This window comes from Ovis aries, chromosome 1 (assembly GCF_016772045.2).
Source record: "Ovis aries strain OAR_USU_Benz2616 breed Rambouillet chromosome 1, ARS-UI_Ramb_v3.0, whole genome shotgun sequence".
Classification (NCBI taxonomy): domain Eukaryota; kingdom Metazoa; phylum Chordata; class Mammalia; order Artiodactyla; family Bovidae; genus Ovis; species Ovis aries.
Genome location: NC_056054.1, coordinates 179747331 through 179770941, shown reverse-complemented (window position 1 = coordinate 179770941; position 23611 = coordinate 179747331). Strand labels below are relative to the sequence as shown.

General features: G+C 44.7%; 1 protein-coding gene across 1 annotated transcript in view; it reads left to right on the top strand.

Moving 5' to 3' along the window:
* DRD3 (dopamine receptor D3) overlaps positions 1 to 23611 on the top strand; it is a 96141-nt gene that overhangs the window by 48884 nt on the left and 23646 nt on the right. Inside the window, exons 3-4 of the mRNA XM_004002934.6 lie at positions 6831 to 6943; positions 20347 to 20489. Coding sequence (XP_004002983.2) covers positions 6831 to 6943; positions 20347 to 20489 — 256 coding nt within the window. The remainder of the gene's footprint in view (positions 1 to 6830; positions 6944 to 20346; positions 20490 to 23611) is intronic.

Here is a 23611-nt window from a genome sequence, read left to right as displayed (position 1 = left end):
CTGTCCTCAGGGCTGGCAGAGAAGTTGAGGATAAAAACCATGCAGGTGACCTCAGAGTACATTATATTCCAGAGGGCCCTGGCCATCTCTTTAATTCATTTTGCAGCATTTTTGTGAAAACTCTTTTCTGGGTTATACCAAATAGTTCTATCTCAGATTCCCTCTCAAGTTTTTAATTTCCTGCTTTAGAAGCTGCAATCTGTTTAGAGCTCCTTCTCCAAGCACAAACATCCCATCTTGTTCCACTTGGTTAAGCACCTTTTGTGATGTTTAATGCACTTGTATCAGGGCAGAAAGGCAGCATAAGCAGCCAGGGGAACATCGAGAATACTAACCGAAGAGTATTTGGGTCCCAATGTGGACTGAAGGAAAGATTCGAGGGTTAGGTAATATAAACAAGCAAAAAAGTGTCAAGTGGGTTTAGGCAGGGGCACTCATCACAGAGAGCATGGTCCAGGTCAGAAAATGGTGACAGAAAAGAACAGCACTATTTTGGGGAGAGAGATGCCTTTGGACCTTGTAATGATCCTGATTATTAAAAGTAAAGACTTTTTAAAGGAAAATTTCACCATTGTCAAAAAACCCCAAATGACAGCAATTTAAGCTCTAGAAACAAAAACACCAGGAGTATTTTCACCAAACTCTAGATTTTGATGGAAGTCATAGACTATGAAAGCTGGAGGGGCTTGCAGAGTGTTTCTACTGTCATTTCTCTTTTTCTTTAAATATATATTTATTTATTTGGCTGTGCTAGGTCTTAGCTGTGGCATGTGGGATCTAGTTCCACCACCAGGGATCAAACTCAGGCCCCCTGCATTGGGAATGAGGCGTCTTAGCCACTGGATCACCAGGGACATCCCTCTCCTGTCATTTCTAAAGTGTCATCCAACCTCAAGAAGTTTCTGGCAATATCCTAGTGACCAGCATTCTCTGTGGGAATGGGCCTCAGGGTTGAGCTAAACCTTCATTACAGGAAGCTGCTTGTTCAAAATACAGACTGATGGGTCCATCCTAAATGTACCAAACTGGACTGTGGCAAGCAAAACTAGAGTGAAGAGGCTAATCAGAGAAGTAATTCCATATCTACCCCTTGGATATCACCCCAAAACAACTAAAATTCCACCCCTTAGAGCAGAAATTCTTAATCTGGGGAGTTCATCAACTTGGATAGAAATAAAATTACTTCTTTATTTTCACTAAACCAAAATTAAGCATTTCCTTCAATTATGAATGTCAGCATCAAGCCACAGGAGAAGAAATCCTTTGTGTCACCAGTAGAAGTCACAGCTGTTTATATTTTCAAATCGCATTTCAGTTTTTACAGACACCAAAATAGCATTTACACTCATCAGTACTCTGAAACTATAGGAATTTGAAACCTAGGTCTTGTCATTTAATGCATTATTAAAGAATCACATATATTTTTAAAAAACTTGTAACTACAGTTTGATATAATTGGTATCCTTTGTGATTCATTGTATTTTATTTTATGCATTTAAAACACTCTTCTGAGAAAGAGCTATAAGGTCAAAGGCACCCAAGGGATAAAGGATGCTTCAGGAGCCCTAGGACAACCATTTCTTTTTCTTTTAATATTTTTTTATTTTATTAAAATACAGTTGATTTACAATGTTGTATTAATCTTTGCCGTATAGGAAATTGACTTCATTATACACACAAATATATTCATATATTATACATATATTCTTTAGGGACATATATACACATATATTCTTTAGGGATAACCATTTTGGAAGACAAAGTCATGCCCCGCCCTCCCACAACATCCTGTGGACCAGTATTTCCCAAACTTCCCAGGCAGCATGAATCACTGGAGGTATTTATTACCCTGAATTGGGCCTAAAAATCATTTTAACAAGAGCCTCAGGTGATTTAGAAAATGCTGCCTTATCAGTGAATTTGGGAAATGCTGCCCTGGCTGTGCCTGTTGAAAATCAACAGCCAACTTCAGTGCCTAAGACACTCTCCTGCTCCACCCCCTTCTGTATTGCCAAAGGGAGTCAGTCATAGTCATTAGCAAGTGAGAGTACCACCACCTGGTTGCTGTTTAATTCTGAAGTGAGTTATCCATTAAAATTTAGGGGAAAGGTAGAATCACATCTCTTAAAAAGCCTTAAGTCAATCAGATTTCTTTTTTCTGCTTTTCTCCTGCTTTAATTTCAAAAATCACTTTACCTTCCATTTTCTCCCAACACTGTACTCATCTGTCAGCACTTATCATAGATATTTTCTTAGTGTGTCTCTCCCGGGCCTTCAGTTCACCCCTTTCCATTCACACATGACTTCCCGCGCCCCCGCCACCCCCTGCCATCCCCCTCCACACACGCACTGTATTCTGGCCTCACAATACAGTTTAATTCATCTCACAAGTTTAATTCATTTCAGTACACCCACCCCAGCAAAGCGTCAGCCCCATAATGGGCCCTCAATAAACACCGGACACGTGGGTGGATGGATGATGGACCAAGGCCAAGTCTTCCCCCTCCTGTGATATGAGAATGGAGTTAAATTGTACACGTCTCAGAGGCAGCGTGTCAAGGTGCTGACCTCTGAGAGGCTAAACAGAGTAACGGTTAACATTAAGGTTTGAAATTCCAGCTGCTTTTACTAGCTATGTGTCCTTAGGCAAATTATTCAACCCCTCTCAGACTCCCATTTCTTTTCTATAAATTGGGAAGAATATTTACCTCATTGGGTTGCTGTGAGAGTTACTTAGCATGTTCTTGGCTGCTACTGATTGTTCACTATTATTTACTTGGTGCAGAGGACTCGTTTTTTTTTTTAAAAAAAAAAGATATTTTCATTATACATACCACCAATTAGAGACACATCTTGACGAGCAAGCTCCAGAGAAGGCCAAGTGATGGCACCTTAGCGGGAATTACTTAAATAGCTAATCAGGTTGTTTTCTTCTTGACACTGAGCTGAGATCAAGGGGAGAGTGAGTATTTTGCTGGCAGAGTTGGAGACGGGAGGAGAGGAGAGCCAGAATGGGGTAGCACAGAGGGGGCCTGGAAGACAGAGGACAGCTTGAGGGCTTTGGCCCTGGGGAGCTCAAGAAACCAGGGACCTGCCCGGTATGTACTTTCACCAGCTCCAAAGTCAGCGGGCCCCCACTGTTTTGCGCTGTTTTTCTGGAATCCTGGGATGCAAGCAATCAGAAGGTCTCCCATTCCCTGGAAGGGGGGTGATGTGGTCCGTCCCACAAAATTCCCTGATGAGCACATGGTTTTCTCTTCCTCCTTGTGTCCACCCACTTCCATCCCTTTCCAACAGCTGCCCCCTCCTCACCCGATACCCCCATACAGCGATGTGTAACAATCTACATTCCAGGGCCCCGTCTGTCTCTAGATCCATGCCTTCCTGGGCCAAGGTGCTGCACTTCATCAAATGTTAGTCTCTTTCTCAGCAATGAAGATAACAACAGTCCTCTCTCACAGGACAATAACCAGCCCCAGAGGCCATGTATATAATTGTTAGTATTAACACAGATTATGTCAGAGACCCTTCATCCTGTCAGAATATATTTGCAGGCTGTGATTCCTCTAGGAGAGGGATGCAGCAGCAAACAAGAAAAACTCCTTGCTCCTATCAGATTGATTAAGTAGCAGTCATTTAATCTCCTATCAAATAAGTGTATAATTTGTCCTCAAAAAGTGTTGAGAGCACATACAGTTAAAAAAAAAAAAAAACTCAGGGATCAAGTTCCAAAGTTACAGAAATTTCTGCAATGGGTCATGTGGATTGAAGACCCACATAGACTGAGTTCTCAATAAATGTTAGCTTCTATTAATGATATTAACATCTCATGATGATCTCTATTTTATTTAGAATGCCTTGCTTCTTCAGTACTCTACAAGGACGGGGCCTGAAGAACTCTTTTTAAAAAACACATACCCTCCTCTAATGAACTAATAGGAGTTTTGCAGGTACTTGTGTTATGGATGAATGAATGAATGAACAGGACGTCCAGCAAGCCTGGAGTTTGCTACTGTTCTAATGATCCTCTCTCACTTACACAGTCCCCCAACACACAGGAACAAACAGGCACTCACAATTTCACCCAAAAAAAAAGGTTTCCCCCAATTTAAGTTATATAAAGAGATTAGCATACAAAGAGATGTTAAAAGAGATTTAGCATACAAATTCCCCTGGTGGCTCAGACAGTAAAGAATCTGCCTGCAATGCAGATTCTGCCTGCGGGTTAGATCCTGGAATTGGGAAAATACCCCAGAAGAGGGAATGGCAACCCACTCCGGAATTCTTGCCTGGGGAATGCTATGGACAGACGAGCCTGGTGGGCTACAATCCACAGAGTCACAAAGAGTCAGACACAACCGAGTGACTAACACACTACTACATACAAATTTCACCTTTTGCAAGAAGCTTTTATAGCAAAGAACTGTCCTATGGACTGAGCAAAACCCTCTTCTGTTCTCCTGGCTGCCTTAAACAGATGTCCCTTTAAAAATTTTTTCATTTTCAGAATTCCTCTGTATTCATTATTAGGCTTTTATTTACATAGCACCAAATGACTGGACTAAAAGAGAGAAAGTAAATCCACAACTAAATGAACAAAAATGATGACCTCAAAAATGATGACTAGTTTGAACTTCTCATTGTTGCTCTTAAAATACTTTTGGTAAGAGTTTCTCACACTAGAGGCTGGAGATGACTGAATATAGGGAGAAGATCAAATGCTGAAAAGGAAATAATTCTATGGGGAAAAGTTATTAGTGGAGGGGAAACAGAGAGAGCCTTCCAGGAACGTGCATTAATGCCATAAAACAAGGATACCCAGTGAAGTGGTCTGGTGATAATAACAAGACTCTTGGATGAGAAAAATTAGAGGAACAACAGGATTTTCATGCACTGTTGTTGGCAGTTTTTTCCTTGAGAAGCTACTTCAGAGGCTACTGAACCTATGTTTCACTCCCCTTTCTCTTAAATAGCCATTTGGCCTGCCAGCAGAGCTATCAAGAACACTCAGCTAAGCCTAGGGCGCCAGCCTCACAGGTTTCCCCTTAAGACCCATGGTGCCCAAGAATGGCAGCCCCAGGGGCTGGAAGCTGGCAAAAGCACAAAAGCCTCCGGGCCCCAAGAGCAGCATTGTGCATGAAAGTGATAGTCTCCCTGACATCTCTCTCTGGCTCAATTATGTTATGCAAAAAATTTTTTAAAAATTAATAAAATAGAAAGGAGCTAGAATATAACTTAAATTATCTAAATCCCTGACTTATTTATATATGTTACTCGGAAGAGTTATGGAGCTCGGAACACATGTGTACATGCATGAAGTCAGAACCATCTTCTCTGATTCTGTGAGTAGTAAAGAGGATCTGGGCCCCTTTCCAATGCCCTGGGCGCACCTTTCCCCCCACATCTTGGTGAGCAGGACCACGGTGATGAAGGTGGGGGCACTGGCACAGACTGAGTTTACATAGGCTCTTACAGATGCTGCTAAAGCTTCCAAGCTTTAAAACCAGAAGCCAGATAGACTTTTATTGTGGAGGGAAGGTTTACGAAAAATGTGTTCTCAGCTTATTTCCTGAACAGGGTGAGCTCTGCACTGGGTGGAGGGCTTCGAAGAGGTAGTCTTGGCACAGCGCACACATCTGGCAGTCACCCAAGCTCTTTTACCACGAGCTGTGCATCTACGGACACATCACTTAACCACGATGAGCTCAACCTCAGTCGTGTCCGACTCTTTGTGACCCCATGGACTGCAGCATACCAGGCCTCCCTGTCCATCACCAACTCCCGGAGTTTACTCAAACTCATGTCCATCGACTTGGTGATGCCATCCAACCATCTTAACATCTGTTGTCCCCTTCTCCTCCCACCTTAAATCTTTCCCAATGAGTCAGTTCTTCACATCAGGTGGCCAAAGTATTGGAGTTTCAGCTTCAGCCTCAGTCCTTCCAATGAATATTCAGCACTGATCTCCTTCAGAATGGACTGGCTGGATCTCCTTACAGTCCAAGGGACTCTCAAGAGTCTTCTCCAACACCACAGTTCAAAAGTATCGAATCTTCGGCACTCAGCCTTCTTTATAGTCCAACTCTCACATCCGTACATGACTGCTGGAAAAATCATAGCCTTGATTAGAAGGACCTTTGTTGGCAAAGTAATGTCTCTGCTTTTTAATATGCTCTTCAGGTTGTTCATAGCTTTCCTTCCAAGGAGTAAGCGTCTTTTAATTTCATGGCTGCAGTCACCATCTGCAGTGATTTTGGAGCCCAGAAAAATAAATCAGCCACTGCTTCCACTGTTTCCCCATCTATTTGCCATGAAGTGATGGGACCAGTTGCCATGATCTTTGTCTTTTGAATGTTGAGTTTTAAGCCAACTTTTTCACTCTCCTCTTTCACTTTCATCAAGAGACTCTAGTTGAAACAGATCAGTGATTCACAAACCTTGGTGTGATGGGTGGGGAGTGTTCATTTTAAAAAGATGATTCATGGGCCCCAGATCCAGACACTGTGACTCAGTTGGTCCAGGAAATGGTTCAGAAATCTATGTCTTTAATGAGCACCCCACTGAGGACTGCACTTTGAGAAATGCTGGAATATTTGATTCAGAAGATCCATTTCAGTACTGACATTCCGCCAGTTTGACCTTTCTCAGGCAAGCAATCTTGGGCACCCTGACATTCGCTCAAGGTCTGCCTACCCTTGGTGATGAGGTTGTACCCACAGAGATGGCATGTCTACACCTGTGCGGGACAGCCCAGGGAAGGCAGTATAGTTGATTGGGTTGCTGTCCCTTTGTTGGGAGGAAACACTAACGTCCTTGTCTCTGATGCCCAGGTGACAGGTGGGGTCTGGAATTTCAGCCGAGTTTGCTGCGACGTTTTCGTCACTCTGGATGTCATGATGTGCACAGCCAGCATCCTGAACCTCTGTGCCATCAGCATCGACAGGTAAGGCTGGGCTTTCCTTCCAGGCTTAGGAGAGAGGTGACTAGGTCAGCTGGTGAGGGACCCCTCCTAGGGAAGCTGCCCTTGCTGTGTTGAAGGCGCGGGGTGGGCATCTAGGGCACGGGGCTCATTGTGAAGTGCAACTTAACACTGGGACATTTTCTTTTCTCTCTTTTTCTTTTAAACGGTGGTTTGTAGATGAGATGAAACTCCTGTGATAGGAGAGAAATAACTATTCTGGAAGTGTTCCTTTCCCGCAGATCCCTAAGGAGGATTCTGGTTTCACTTTTCCACCATCCTTGAGGCTTTCAGGACTCTTAACTTTGTAGCGAGAAAGCAGAGAGACAGGGTGGTGAGATTAGGAGAAAACGTTCCCGCTGCTATTTTGTTTGGTTTTGGTAAAGGGAGGGAGACAAAGGGGCCAGGGGCAAAAGACAGAGAGGAGAGAGAAAAGTTTGGGAGTATCTGTGAGGACAGAGAGAGGAGTGGATGAGGGAGAAAGGGAATTACAGAAAACGTGGCCATGACCTGTTTGTTAAATATTTATTTCCCTCATAGAGTTTAAGAAAAACAAGGACGATGTTTTGTAGAATTGCTTTTCGGTTGCTGGAGTGACTTCTATGATTTTGACTCGAGCCTGTGTGTATTCCATCAGAACAGCATCACTTTCCAGCCCTAAGCGAGCCCTGCCCCAGCTCTGGGTGCTCCGCTCCTCTCTTCCCTCCTCTTTATGTTTCCTCTCCTCTGTCCCTCCCTCCATCCTGAGTCAGATTTGTCATGGTTCCCATGGACACCTCCATACCCGAGGAGCACCCTGGGAAAAGGAGGTCGCTGTCCAGCCTGTGGCCTCTGTGGCCGGTCAAGAGCCTCCATCTCCCCTTTTCCTACTCGCCATCTACCTCTTGTCTTCCTACACTCTTTCTCCCAGAACTTTATCCATCCACTCCATAGCTTCAACAGGTGACCCCAGATAAAATCTGCCATCTACTGAGAATTTACCACATTGTGCGAAGGCATGTCAAAACCTTAACCCATTTCCTTTTCACAACAACCCTTCAGCCAGTCGGTTCAGCCACTCAGTCGTGTCCAACTTGTTGCAACCCCATAGACTGCAGCATGCCAGGCTTCCCTGTCCATCACCAACTCCCGGAGCTTACTCAAACTCATGTCCATTGCGGTGGTGATACAATAACCCTTAGGTAGTATTATTAGCTTCATTTCCAGCTTCTTGGAATAATGGAGTTTTCCCAAGTCACACAGCTAGTATGAAGCAGTGCCAGGATTTGAATTCATGTCTATCTGATTCCCAAGGTAATAATCACAGGCTTTGTGCTAAGCCTCCTCGAATCTCCAGCCTCACCTCTAATCTGATATCCAGACCACATTACTACCTGGATATACCACTGGCTCCTATGAGGCGAAATGTTAAAAACCAAACCATCAAAGCACCAAACCTTCTTGACTTGATGATCTCTCACTGGCAACATCATTCTTCTCGAATCTTGGATTTTGTTCAGCTCCCTTCTCTTCCTCATCTCCTTGTTTAGATACACTGATGTAGCTAAACAATCAGGGCTTATAGACTCTGTCTCTGAAATGTTTTCTGAATATGTCCCGTCTTTCCTTTCTTACCTCACCTGCTTCTTTTAGACTCCTATGACCTCCCACAGCTTCCTAAATGGCCCTTCAACCACGCTCAGAATTACTCCCCCAGAATTGGAGCCTGAATGTCCACTGCCCTACTCAAAACCCTTCAGTCACCTTGGCCTGAGGAATAGAACTGGAAGTTACCTTCACAGCCTAAGATTCAAAGGTTTCCACAATATGGCCTCACTCTATTTTGCAGTCTCATCTCTTTCTGGGTTGCCCTCTGGCTCTCTTATGCTCCAAGGCTGATCACACCAGTCCCCTTTTCTGCGAAGCCCTTCCAAATCGTCTACAGTTTAATTCAGTCACCCCTGGCCTCCCATGGTGCTTCTCCTGTAAACAAGTTGAGGCATCGCCAGGCTCCTTTCGCAGGAATCCTGAGGCAGGCCCTCCTCACGGCCCCACATGTGACATTCACATGACCCACAGTTCTGCCCCAAACTTCCCTGCATGTGTGACCAGTGACCGGACATGAAAACCTAACCCTCTGGGGATACTGCAAACCAACCAGCCAACTCAATGGTCTTGACTTTTATCATTTGATTGGCTATCACTTGACTTTTATTACTTGACTAGCTATGCTGAGAAGGAAAATCAAAGAATGTGTCTATAACGCTAAAACTAATACCATCAAAGAATGTGTTAAAAATAAAGGGGAACAGTTGCATAACTCTGTAAACATACCAAAAAACCCGCATTAATTTTATACTTAGATGAACTGTGTGAATTATATCTTGATAAAAGCTGTTAAAAAGTAAAAGGATTGTTAGAGATTTTATAATATTTTTAGCTCTCTGAGAACAGAATTCCTCCCATAGCATCTATGCCTTTTGTGTGATTGCTGGACATTTAGTACATGTTTTCAGAAATGTATGATTTACAGAAATAATGGACTGTGTTTGGTTTGCTACATGACCACCTCCACCACCCAACACACCATCCTAGCTCATCGCCCATGAATGTCCCTGCTGTACCTATTTCAGAGCCTTGAACAAGGAATATTAACCTGGATCCAGGGACCCCTGCCTGAGGATAGCCAATGTGTACACCACAAATATGCACCTTCAGAGAGGACATGAGAATGGAATCAGACCAGCCTTGGAGGAGTTAGGGAAGAGCTGCGTAAAGAGAGCTCCTAGGATAGGCTCTGGGCCTCTAGCCTTCTAGTTCCGACCCTACCCTCTCCCATCTTTGAGGGTGTGCCTATACACTCCTGGAATGCAGAGTCAAGTGGGCATTAGGAAGCATCACTATGAACAAAGCTAGCGGAGGTGATGGAATTCCAGTTGAGCTAGTTCAAATCCTAAAAGATGATGTTGTGAAAGTGTTGCACTCAATATGCCGGCAAATTTGGAAAACTCAGCAGTGACTGACTGGAAAAAGTCAGTTTTCATTCCAATCCCAAAGAAAGGCAATGCCAAAGAATGTTCAGACTACCACACAATTGCACTCATCTCACATGCTAGCAAAGTAATGCTCAAAATTCTCCAAGCCAGGCTTCAACAGTACATGAACCTTGAACTTCCAGACGTTCAAGCTGGATTTAGAAAAGGCAGAGAAATCAGAGATCAAATTGCCAACATCCATTGGATCACTGAAAAAGCAAGAGAGTTCTAGAAAAACATCTACTTCTGCTTTATTGACTACACCAAAGCCTTCGACTGTGTGGATCACAACAAACTATGGAAAATTCTGAAAGAGATGGGAATACCAGAACACCTGACCTGCCTCCTGAGAAATCTGTATGCAGGTCAAGAAACAACAGATAGAACTGGACATGGAACAACAGACTGGTTCCAAATCAGGAAAGGAGTACATCAAGGCTGTATCTTGTTGTCATGCTTATTTAACTTATATGCAGAGTACATCATGAGAAATGCTAGACTGGATGAAGCACAAGCTGGAATTAAGATTGCTGGGAGAAATATCAATAACCTCAGATATGCAGATGACACCACCCTTATGGCAGAAAGTGAAGAAGAACTAAAGAGCCTCTTGATGAAAGTGAAAGGGGAGAGTGAAAAAGTTGGCTTAAAACGCAACATTCAGAAAACTAAGATCATGACATCCATTCCCATCATTTCATGGCAAATAGATGGGGAAACAGTGGAAACAGTGCTGACTTTATTTGTGGGGGCTCCAAAATCACTGCAGATGGTGACTGCAGCCATGAAATCAAAAGACGCTTGCTCCTTGGAAGGAAAGCTATGACCAACCTGAAGAGCATATTAAAAAGCAGAGAGATTACTTTGCCAACAAAAGTCCATCTAGTCAAGGCTATGGTTTTTCCAGTAGTCATGTATGATGTGAGAGTTGGACTATAAAGAAAGCTGAGCACCAAAGAATTGATGTTTTTGAACTGTGATGTTGGAGAAGACTCTTGAGAGTCCCTTGGACAGCAAGGAGATCCAACCAGTCCATCCTAAAGGAAATCAGTCCTGAATATTCACAGGAAGGACTGATGCTGAAGCTGAAACCCCAATATTTTGGCCACCTGATGGGAAGAACTGACTTATTTGAAAAGACCCTGATGGTGGGAAAGATTGAAGGCGGGAGCAGAAGGGGACGACAGAGGATGAGATGGTTGGATGGCATCACCGACTCGATCGACATGAGTTTGAGTGACCTCTGGGAGTTATTAATGGACAGGGAAGCCTGGCGTGCTGCAGTCCATGGAGTCACAAAGAGTCGGACACGACTGAGCGACTAAACTGAACTGAACTGGACTACACACTCCACCCACACACACTTTCACGCATGGGCTAGTAGGGGAGGTTGTGCCGGTTGTGGCTAGAGTGTGGGAACTGAATTCAGCCAGGGCTTCATGCCCAAGCCTGGAGTAGACCAAGAGAGGGTACTTTTTTACAACTCACCAGCCAGGAGAGGGTATCTTTTTGTAAGTTGCACAAAAGCACCATTTTGCTGGCAGCAGCCGTGCTTAACGCACACTTCTACTTGCACCACTTAGGACACAACCAACAAGAGCAAACTTTGCATTAGCTTCTGTCTCATACAGGAAGAATTTCCAGAGTACACAGCACTCACCTACCTGCAACCTGAGGGACAAGTTCCCATCTTAGACCCCAATGGACAAGGATGCTCCCCTCTTGGCTTGTAGGTCTAAAGGAACCAACCCTCACCAACCTTAAAATGTAGACTCCTCCCTCTTCTAGGACTGAAAATAGGCCTTGGAAAAGCTGTCTCTATTATCCTTCACAGCAGTTTGCAGTACACAGCATTAAATTCTGTTCATGGGATGCCAAATAGCCGGTCAATTCATTAAAAATGCAATCATTCATGCAGACCTTTGGTCTTCACACAATGCTAGTCACCCATCTGACAAACTTGACCAAATGGATTCAGCATTTTTTGGTCATGAAGCCCTGATCTGTAATAATAGGGTAGTAGGAGATAGAAAAGAAAAGGAAATGATAAAAGGGTTTTTGAAAGCAAGTAATACCATTGTCATTAGATTCTCAGGCATAGCTCTGGATGCTGGCATTAATGCTGCCTTTTCTTTTCTAAAAAGCAGAGTGGGTGAACACCACCCCCAGAGCCCCCCTCCCTTGGCTCCTTGCCTCCCAGTGGGCCAACCCCTCCCGCCGCACCCTGGGTCAGAGCTAACTCGGGGAGAGGGCTGAGAAAGTGTCAAAGGAGGAGGACAAGATCCGCGCGAGCGGTGAGAATACGGGTCCTCCGCAAGGATCCCGGGAATAATGCAACCAAATTCATTCACCAGGGAGTTCTTTAAGTGGCTCTCAAATGGCACCCATCACACAGGCAAGCCTCCGCGTCTTTGCAGCAAGCACAATAGGTACCGGATGAGTCACAGGCACCTTGGATTTTTTAGTTTGCATCTAAATAAGCACTTTCTGTTTGCAATGGGCTTTCCAGTCATTTGCAAAAAGCTTTCTCCTTCAACAATTCCACGAGGGGAGTCCACAGAACTAAAGATTTATTGAGCCCCCTGTCTGACCAAATAAAAGGTGGTGAAAAGCAGCGCTCACAGAGCTGGGGGCTCATTAAACCCAGGCGGGGAGTCAGACTCAGGCCCTCCCTCCCGGCCTAGCCTCCTGCCGTCCCGCAGCAGCGTTCTCAGGACGCACTCTCCTCAGTTCCCACACACACACCTCCCACCAGTCAATAGGGCTCCAGGCCTAGGTCGAATTCTGTGAGGACCTGAGACCTTCAGTAAAGTGGCAACCCCACGAACCACAGTCACAGAATTGGAAGTCAGAGGGGCAGTAAGAGCTTAACTTGTTGGTGCAGGAATGAGTTAAATTAAATGCTCACCAGGGTCCCACAGCCTCTTAGTTCTGAGCCTAGAACCTGAATCTTCTGACTCACACACCACCCCTCTGTCTGTGCCAACAAGTGGCCCCTTCGTTGCTGGAGGCGAGGACGGGGCTTGGAGAGAGGGGCCTCTGGCCAGGCTGGCACCCAGCTATCTAGGTGCCATTTCCTGGGAGTAAGCCAGGACATCTCCTTTGTCTTCAGTGACCTGGCTACCACTCTGCTGATCCTAACATGAGTGAATCTAAAAGCAATAGCAGTAGAAATACTGCATTGGCCAAAAAGTGCGTTCAGATTTTTCCATACCATCTTAAGGAAAAAAATCACATGAACTTTTTGGCCAACCCAATAGCTACCGTTTCTTTAGCATGTATTACAGGCCAGGCACCAAGAGCTTGTCGTTTATGCTGACCCTCACAGCACCCCAGCAAGGCAGGTGTATTACCTGCATTCTGCAAGTAAAGAGTCTTAAGGCTAGACTGTGCAGGTAAGCTTGCCCAGCTCTCACAGCTGGTAGGTAAAGGAGGAAAGACCCAGGCAGCCTCTTTCTCTTCCAGCTCACTGCCTTTCTCAGAGGCTTAGCCACACTCTGGGCCCCCTAGCTCTGAGTCATGCTGCCTGGCTGGAAATCCTGGCTCTACCACTCCATAAGCTTCCCTGCCTACAGTGCAGGAGACCAGGGTTTGATGCCTTGGTTGGGAAGATCCTCTGGAGGAGGGCATGGCAACCCACTCCAGTATTCTTGCCAGGAGAATCCCATGGACAGAGGAGCCTGGTGGGCTATGGTCACAAAGAGTCCAACATGACTGAGCAACTAACACTTTCACTTTTTTTTACCAGTTCATAGCAATGTGACCTTGAATAAGTCAGTTAACCTCTCTGGGCCTCAGCGCCCTTCCATTTAGTGGGGTTCATAGCAAAAGTGTTGTTACGAAGTACAAATGAGTTAATATTTCTAGAGCGCTTCAAACCGTTGTTTGACTCGAAGAAAGTGCTGTATACTTATTTGTTTGAGAAATAAATAAACTTAATGTTCCCTGATAATCAGGAATAAGGTGCAGACACCCGCCTCCCCAAAACTGATTGATATGAACAGTTACAGATGCCCTGGCTAGCACAATAATAATGACAACAATAATAATACTGTTTTTCAAATGCTTAATAGGTACTGGGCACTGCTAAAAAACTTCACAGAGATCATCTCATTCAATACCCAAAACAGCCCTATCGGGCGGAAACATCCCCACTGTGCAGATGAGGAAATTGGGTCTCAACGAAGTCATATCTCTGGTCCATGGCCCCACAGTTCAGCGGCAGACCAAGTGGGATTCAGTCACTAATCAGCCTGTTTTCCATCGCCCATCTGCTTACCACTGAGCACACCGCCAGTGTTCCCCACCACGCCAGCAAGGACCCAGAAAGCTCAGAGCTCAAAGGGAGGGGGCCTGGCCAGGCGCGCTGCAATCGGGACAGCGCACGCAGCGCATTGGCGCTTGGCTGAGGACCTGGAAGCGCCGAGGGAAGGCACGGGCCCACGCCCAGCCTGCCTTGGCCTAAGGTCGGTCATCTGCCATCGATTCGGGGGCAGACCAGAGGCTAAGCAGTCTGCTTGAGTGGGAATTCGGGGTCCCTGCAGGGCTGCAGGAACCAGGGGGGTCTCCCGAGCTTTCCCTCCCCACCTCCCCACGGTGCCTGGAGAGCCCCCAGGTGAGCCGTGAACTTCTCACCCCGCCGCGCTGGCGGAGCTCTTGCTGCATTCTGGCGCCCTCCGGTGGCCAATGCCGGAACAGCCTCTGGGTCTCAGCCCATTGTGGCAAGCTTCCTGGAGAAAAAGCCCTGGAAGCAAATTGGGGTGAGGGGGGTGCAAAGGGGTGTCACTTATTCTAAAAGTTTAATCATGTTTTAAAATTAAGAAAAAATTTTAATTTAACAATGGCAAGATGTAGTCTCATCTCTCACTTCTAACCCAAGTTCACAGGAGTTTTTGACACAGCAATGTTCCCCAATGCAGACTTTCTCCAGCTTGTCTAATTAAAAGAAACACTTGCTTGTTAAAAATACACACTTCTGGAGTGAAACAAATATCCAAGGGTGTGGTCTCGAAATATGCATTTTAACAGGACCTGCAGGAAATTAATAGAATCAAGCTACTTGGGGAACCTCAGTTCCAGGCAGCTGGTTGCTCTCAAAGTACAAAGCACCCTTCAATACCATGTTTCCTGAAGAAGCCCTTGTCCCCACAAGGCCTCGTGCGTGCCTGCTCAGTCACTAAGATGTGTCCAACTTTTTGCAACCCCATGGACTGAAGCTGCTAGCTAGGCTCCACTGTCCATGGGATTTCCGGGCAAGAATACTGGAGTGGATTGCCATTTCCTTCTCCAGGGGACCTTTCTGACACAGGGACTGAACCCACATCTCCTGCTTGGCAGGCAGATTCTTTACCACTGCACCACCTGTGAAGTCCCCACAAGGCCTCAGAGACTTGCAGTGCCCTGGAGACGCAGCGGGGCAGCCAGAAGAGGCCTGGCCTCTGCCACCACTAGCTATGGGAAGTTGTTTCCATCATGTAATCATTCAGTGACAGTGCTCCCTATGTTTACTGACTCATTGAACACATTGGAACCTCCAAGAAGTTGCTGAACATTAAAGCCTATTTGGGAAAGTGAGCAACTATCAGTGGTGGGCTTGGAGTCAGCTTGTAATGGCCAGTGAGAGCTGATGGCAAAACTTTAGGAGCTTTTTGAGGCAGTTACTAAACCACTGGCGTAACTTGAAATGGACAATGGTGGGAGTATTTGTACCACATAAGTTGACAAATGGCATAAATTAAGGTTCTTTTTCGCCTGCAGAGCCGGTTATTAAGCATTTAGCAGCATATCACTGAATGAATGGGATGGTCAGGTTCTTCTACATCAAAAGTAATTATGTAAATGAAGGCCTGGGTCCAGCTGCAGGTCTGAAGGGCAGGAAGTGCATCTTACCTTTCCTTTCTGACCCTCAGCAGGTGTTTGGCCAGGGCAGCTACAGGACTCAAGGCTCAGCCTCTCCTCCGAGGTGCCTCAAGGGATCACTGCTAAGGGCCAGGCCCCGGTAGATGTATTTGACTTGAAGCCCCAGCAGAGCCTGAAGTCCTGAGCAGAGTGAGAGCCCGGAGGAGTGCCAGGCAGTATTTGCCCGCCCCTTCATCTCCAAGTTAGGGATTCAAGGGAGGATTTGTAATGTGCATCAGGAGAAGGAAACTGGGCCATCATGGGCCGTCCTTGGAGTTGCTGGTGGGATCTAAGTTTGACCTTACTAAATAAGGGCTCTGTTTCTCCTTCTTGAGAAAGAATCACCTCTGTCACATGCCAGGGTGCCAAGGCCAAGTTCTATCAAGTCTGCATCCATCCTTGCCCTTGGAGATGACTTGCAAGGCTCTTTGGGGAAACAAATGTTAACACATGAACTCTAAGGCCAGATTCACAAGAGGCAGATGAGTCAGAGAGCTGGAGCATTGGGGAGCACTGCCCCACCACCTCCAGCTCAGGGTCTGTCCTTCCTCAGCCCCAAGCCTTGGGGTGCACAAGAGGAGCTAAGGGGGTTCCTGCTCTGCATCTGACCTCCAAGTTCCCTGGATACCGAGAGGACCATGAAAATCTGAGCATATGTGCTATTTACAATAGCCAAGATAAGTGTCCATCAACAGATGAATGGATAAAGAAGCTGTGGTACATATCCATAGTGGAATACTACTCAGCCATGAAAAGGAATGAAACAATGCTATTCACAGCAACATAGATGCACCTAGAGATTATCATACTAAGTCAGAGAAAGACGACTATCACGATACCACTTATATGTGGAATCCAAAAAATGGTACAAATGGACCTATTTATAAAACAGAAACAGACTCACAGACATAGAACACAAACAAGATTACCAGAGGGGAAAGGTGGGCGGGAAAGATAAATTAGGAATTTGGGAGTAGCAAATACACACTACTATATATAAAATAGATGAACAACAAGGACCTACCATGTAGCACAGGGACCTATACTCAATGTTTTATAATAACCTATATGGGAAAAGAGTCTGAAAAAGTGTGTGTGTGCGTGCATGCTAAGTCGCTTCAGTGGTGTCCAACTCTTTGCAACCCTATGGACTGTAGCCAGCCAGGCTCCTCTGTCCATGGAATTCTCCAGGCAACTGTACTGGAGTGGGTTGCCATGCCCTCCTCCAGGAGATTTTCCCAAGCCAGGGATCAAATATGCATCTCTTAAGTCTCCTTCATTGGCAGGTGGGTTCTTTACCACTAGCGCCTCCTGGGAAGCCCCCCCCACACACACACACACACAGAGTCACACACACACACAAATATATATATATATATATTTTAAATCACTTTACTATATACCTGAAATTAACACATCATTGTAAATCAATCATACTTCAATAGTAAATAAATGTTCAGCATTTGTAGACTCAGCTGTATATATTAGATCCCTTGAGCTGGGATAGAGTTAGAATTGTCCTCTTTTGGGGTAGGACACCTACAGGATCCATGAGGCAATCAGCCTATAGCTTCTTACTACTTGCCTTGTGCAAGGACCTGTATGGAATACCAAGGCTCTAAGATGAGTTGAGCCATTAAGCAGCTTAAATCATACGGAGTCTATCTCTCTCCAGCCATGAGGTAAGTTCACTAGTGAGGCAAGACGCTGCATGCAGAAGAGCAATGTGACTGATAGTCGGAAGAGTACTATGCATTTAGAGTTAGAGGGCTTCATAAGATGGAAGGACTGGGATGGTTACTGAGAGCTGATCTGAGATTAAAGGGTAGAAAATATGAGCTACCTGGAGAAGGAAAAGGGACAATGGATTGAACAAAGACTATTGAAGATTACCCATCAGTAACATGGTTTACATGGCTAACATGGCCAGAGTTATAAGTTAGTGTCAGGGACCAATGGGAAGTCAAATTGGCAAGACGAGTTGGGGTCGTGTTGGGGAAGGCTTAGTATTGACACTGTATTTGTTTTCTGTTGCTATGTAACAAATTATCACAAATGTAGTGACTTAAACTATATCCATTTTTTATCTCACGGGTCAAAAGTCTGTGCACAGTGTAGGCAGGTTCTCTGCTCAGGATCTCACGAGGCTGAAAATGGGTATAGGCTGACTTGTGTTTTCCTCTTTCAAATGTATTCATGTAGTCAGTAGAATTCAGTTGCTTGCAATGATAAGATGGAGGTTCCCACTTTCTTAGTGGTTGTCAGCCAGGGGCTGTTCTCAGCTCCTGTAGGCCTTATGCTGTTCCCTGCCAAATGATCTTTTCCCAAATGTGCCAAGTTGCCTCTTCAAGGCCAGGGGGAGAATTTCTCATGCTTTGACTCTCTCTTATTCAGGAAGTACTGAGTTCCTTTTACGGGCTCGCCTGACTAGGCCCAGCCACCGAGAATCATCTCCCTTTCGGTAATGCAATTTGTTGATCTGTAGTCTAATCCCAGGAGTTCTGCTCATTCTACAGTGCATGAACCTTGGGCCCCATCTTAGAATTCTGCCCATCTTAGACAGTTGTCAGCCGAGCGACCGTGGGGTGGGGAAGACACAACGAAATCTATTTTGGAACCTGGCACAGGAAACCAGCCAGGAGGCTGTGGCCATCCCAGATAGAAGGTGGTAGAAGTGCATGGACAAATAGGGAAGTTACTATAACGCATAAATTTACAGGACCTGCTGTCCTTCTGCCTAAATGCTCTTCTCCTAACTTCCCTCATGGCTGGCTCCCTCTCACCCCACTCATTTCCTCCCATCTGGTGTCAGTTCGCCCCTTCTTTATATCCTCCTCTACCCTTAAACTGGAGAAGGCAATGGCACCCCACTCCAGTACTCTTGCCTGGAAAATCCCATGGATAGAGGAGCCTGGTAGGCTGCAGTCCATGGGGTTGCGAAGAGTTGGACACAACTGAGCAAATTCACTTTCACTTTTCACTTTCATGCATTGGAGAAGGAAATGGCAACCCACTCCAGTGTTCTTGCCTGGAGAATCCCAGGGACGGCGGAGCCTGGGGGACTGCCATCTGTAGGGTAGCACAGAGTCGGACACAACTGAAGTGACTTAGCAGCAGCAGCTACCCTTAAACATGTCACTCAACTTAATTCTTTCATGATAGTTTTCATTTTATATTAACATTTTTTTCATCCATCCACTCTACTTACCTTCAAGCTCAATAAAGAAAGAGACCATTGTCCCATTTGCACATCTTGGTATTTCCAGAATAAGGCCTGGATAATAGTAAGTGAAGTGAAGTCGCTCAGTCGTGTCCGACTCTTTGCAACCCCATGGACTGTAGCCTACCAGGCTCCATCCATGAGATTTCCCAGGCAAGAATACTGGAGTGAGTTGCCATTTCCTTCTCCAGAGGATTTTCCCGACCCAGGGATCGAACCTGGGTCTCCCACATTGCAGGCAGATGCTTTACCGTCTGAGCCACCAGGGAAGCTAATGCTGGATGAATGAAATGTTAAATGAATGGGTGAGCAAATGATATGGAAAGGCCAAAGAAATTGTCAAAAAGCCTGAGTGTTGGGTGTGGATGTCTTGAAGAAAAGCAGGAATTGGAGCCAGATTAAGAGATGTAGGGAAATAGATCTACTTCAGATAGCTTGAGTTTGGGACAACCATGGAACAATTGTACAGGTAAGTCCAATAAGCAGCTGGAAATGTATGTGTGGATATACTACAGAAAAGACAATATCCAACAGGAATAAAAAACAGCTTTGACCATCTAAAAGCGTGTTCTGCAGACTGAATGTTTACATCCCCCACCCCCAAACTCATATATTAAAATCCTAACAACCACTGTGATGGCACTAGGAAGTGGAACCTTTGAGTAGGAATCCACCCTCATTAATGGGATTTTCCCTTATAAAAGAGACTCCAGAGAGCTTGCCTCACCCCTCCCACCATAAGAGAACACAGCAAGATGGCTGTCCACCAACCAAGTAGTGGGTTTAACACCAGATACCAAATCTACAAGTACATTAACTCTGGACTTCCCAATCTCCTGAACTGTGAAAAATAAATATTTAGTGTTCAAGTCAAACAATGGTATTGAGAGTCCTTGGTCTGCAAGGAGATCCAGCCAGTCCATTCTGAAGGAGATCAGCCCTGGGATTTCTTTTGGAAGGAATGATGCTAAAGCTGAAACTCCAGTACTTTGGCCACCTCGTGCGAAGAGTTGACTCATTGGCAAAGACTCTGATGCTGGGAGGGATTGGGGACAGGAGGAGAAGGGGACGACCGAGGATGAGATGACTGGATGGCATCACTGACTCGATGGACGTGAGTCTGAGTGAACTCCGGGAGCTGGTGATGGACAGGGAGGCCTGGCGTGCTGCGATTCATGGGGTCGCAAAGAGTTGGACACGGCTGAGCGACTGAACTGAACTGATCACATCTATTCTCTATCCCCTTCCTTTCACAGGTACACTGCTGTGGTCATGCCAGTTCACTACCAGCAAGGCACAGGACAGAGCTCCTGTCGACGTGTGGCCCTCATGATCACCGCTGTCTGGGTGCTGTCCTTTGCTGTGTCTTGCCCTCTCCTCCTTGGCTTCAACACCACAGGTAACAATGACAGTGTCACTCCAACAGCCAAGTGATTCATAGCGCATCTGAATGGCTGTGAGTGGTGTTCATCCCTGAAATGCCTGACCTCAAAGGCAGTGTACTTTGTAATCAAATGAGGATTCTATAGACTGCAAAGCACTGGCCTCTATTGATTATAAATAAAATAGAAAGCAAAATCTCTTCAATTAATGGTGCAGGAGCCACCTTCTGCCCCAATTAATGAAGTTTGGCTTACTCCTATTTTGAAAGAAATACTATTGTATTCATTTGAAGAAATATGCCAGTTAAAAAAAAACTATGCTATATGAATAATTCAGGTGAGATTTGTTAATGAAAAGATGATAATTTGTAATGAATTTACAACGCAAAGTAGCATATCATAAAAGCCCTTGAGCAGGGTAAAAATTTCTAGCTTTTTACTCAGTAAGAATCATTTCTAGCATTTGAGAACTAGGATAGCATTTGGGAACTAGGAGGATGTATTTTATATTTTTAATATACAGAAATTTTTGACCGTGGTGCTTGGCACATGGTACATCTTCTATCAGAAGGATGGATGGTTGGCAGGATGGATGGATGGACAAATGGATAAAAAACGTGTTTATCTGACATGTCCAGGACTTTTAAATACAATACTGATCCAAATCTACACCTCATGTGCTTCAGAACCTTCCATGTCTATTCTATGACCATCTTTCAGCCTCAGGAATTTCATGTGTTGAAAGAAAATTGTTAGCACATATAGTGAAGTTATAGGCATTGAGAGTAAACACTGAGTATTCACCAAGAGATAACTAATTAACTCCTGTTCTAGTGTTCATCTGGATTTCTTACTTTGTCCATTTGAATTGGTTCATTCAATTCCTGCTATGTTCCATTTTTATGAATTTCTGGCATACAGGTACAAGTCACGTAGCTATGTACTTATATGTACAGATTTATGTAACATATTACACATAAATTCAGGTAAATCTTAACTTATAAATAGTCTTCAAAGAGTCATTCGCTGGTCAATTATTTAGAAGTCAGAATACATTTAAGAAGGCAGAGGCCCTGGAGTCAGAAAAACCTAGATTCAAACTTCAGTTCTACTACTTAACAGCTGTGTCTGTTTGAACAAGTTACTTAACTTTTCTAAGTTAAGCTTCCTTATCAACAAATTTGGAGTAATAATATAGTAGAGCATAAACGAACAAAATCAAATATTTGGACTCAGTTCAGTTCAGTTCTGCTTAGTCACTCAGTCGGGTCCGACTCTTTGCAACCCCATGAATTGCAGCACGCCAGGCCTCCTTGTCCATCACCAACTCCCGGAGTTCATTCAAACTCATGTCCATTGAGTCAGTGATGCCATCCAGCCATCTCATCCTCTGTCGTCCCCTTCTCCTCCTGCCCCCAATCCCTCCCAGCATCAGAGTCTTTGCCAATGAGTCAACTCTTCACATGAGGTGGCCAAAGTACTGGAGTTTCAGCTTTAGCATCATTCCTTCCAAAGAAATCCCAGGGCTGATCTCCTTCAGAGTGGACTGGTTGGATCTCCTTGCAGTCCAAGGGACTCTCAAGAGTCTTCTCCAACATCACAGTTCAAAAGCATCAATTCTTCGGTGCTCAGATTTCTTCACAGTCCAGCTCTCACATCCATACATGACCACAGGAAAAACCATAGCCTTGACTAGACGGACCTTTGTTGGCAAAGTAATGTCTCTGCTCTTCAATATGCTGTCTAGGTTGGTCATAACTTTTCTTCCAAGGAGGAAGTGTCTTGGTCTATGTTTTTAGTTAGGAAGTTTTCAGCATTTCTTTTTATATATGGCCTCCTGCAAATAAGTGCAGCAACTTCATCTCTAAAATTACATGCTATGTTGAACTCTTTATAAAAGATGACATATTACTGCATGTGTCATATGTCTTTACTTATTACTGTCCAGGGTTGTAATCAAATCATATATATTTTTATATGTGATTCAGGGTGAACTTTGACTCTCTATAATTTTCATTGACTCTAGAATCTAAGCCTACATATGCTATAACTTCACTCCACCTCCTTCATGGAGCTTTTTTTTTTTTTTTTACAATTAAGTGAAGATTAAATTGGGAAAATATACATAGACATGCTAAGCACATATCCCCTGCTCCAGGTGAGGCTTGTTTCTCTGCCATATTAGAGGTTAAATTGAGAAGTTATCCAATGAAGATGTGCCTGGTCAATTCAGGGTGCTCCTAAAATATGATGTTGTTGTCATCCTTGCATTACTTTTTACCGTTTCCCATTTCCAGTTACCAATGACACATTATATACACAAACACACACGTGCACACACATACGCCAAGGCAACATTCTCTAACATAACAATAGAGGTTGACGCTGGCACTCAAATACCATTTTGATGAGTCTAAATGTGCTTTGGGCATTAGTCTGATAACTAAGCCACCCTTTATATCCACGTTTCTATAAGAAAATGCATTCTGGACTTCCCTGGTGGTCCAATGGCTAAGACTGTGCTCCAATGCAGGAGCCTGGGTTCGATCCCTGGTCAGGGAACTAGATCCTACATGCCATAACTAGGAATTCTCATGCCACAACTAAGGCCCAACACAGCCAAATAAATAAATAAACACTTTTTCAAACAGAGAAAATACCTTCTAAGTTGGAATCTGCAGTATGGAGCACTCACTACCACTGCTAGACCAAAGTGGTCCTTACCTGGCCAGCAGCAAACCTCCAGCAATGTTTGCTGGGCAAAGTTATTCCTCTTACTCATTCTTGGAGGCTGGCAGGGGCAGTCTTACTCATGCTCACACACACACACACACACACACACACACAGGTAACAGTCTCAAAATCTGACATGAGACAGAGTTCCCAGTTAATGTCAACATGTAAAGTGAAGAAGAATGATGAGCTAATTGCAGTCTTGTTGCCACCAGTGAGATCATAATTGTTCCTGAAATAAAACTTTCCAAAAGAATTTTCAAATATAGAATTGAAAAGGCAAAAAAGACTTGTGACTTAGCACGTATAGGCTCGCTTCTCTCTCATCTCTTTCTCTTTTACTTTTAAATGTATTCATTAGACTATACCCACTCCAGTGTTCTTGCCTGGAGAATCCCAGGGACGG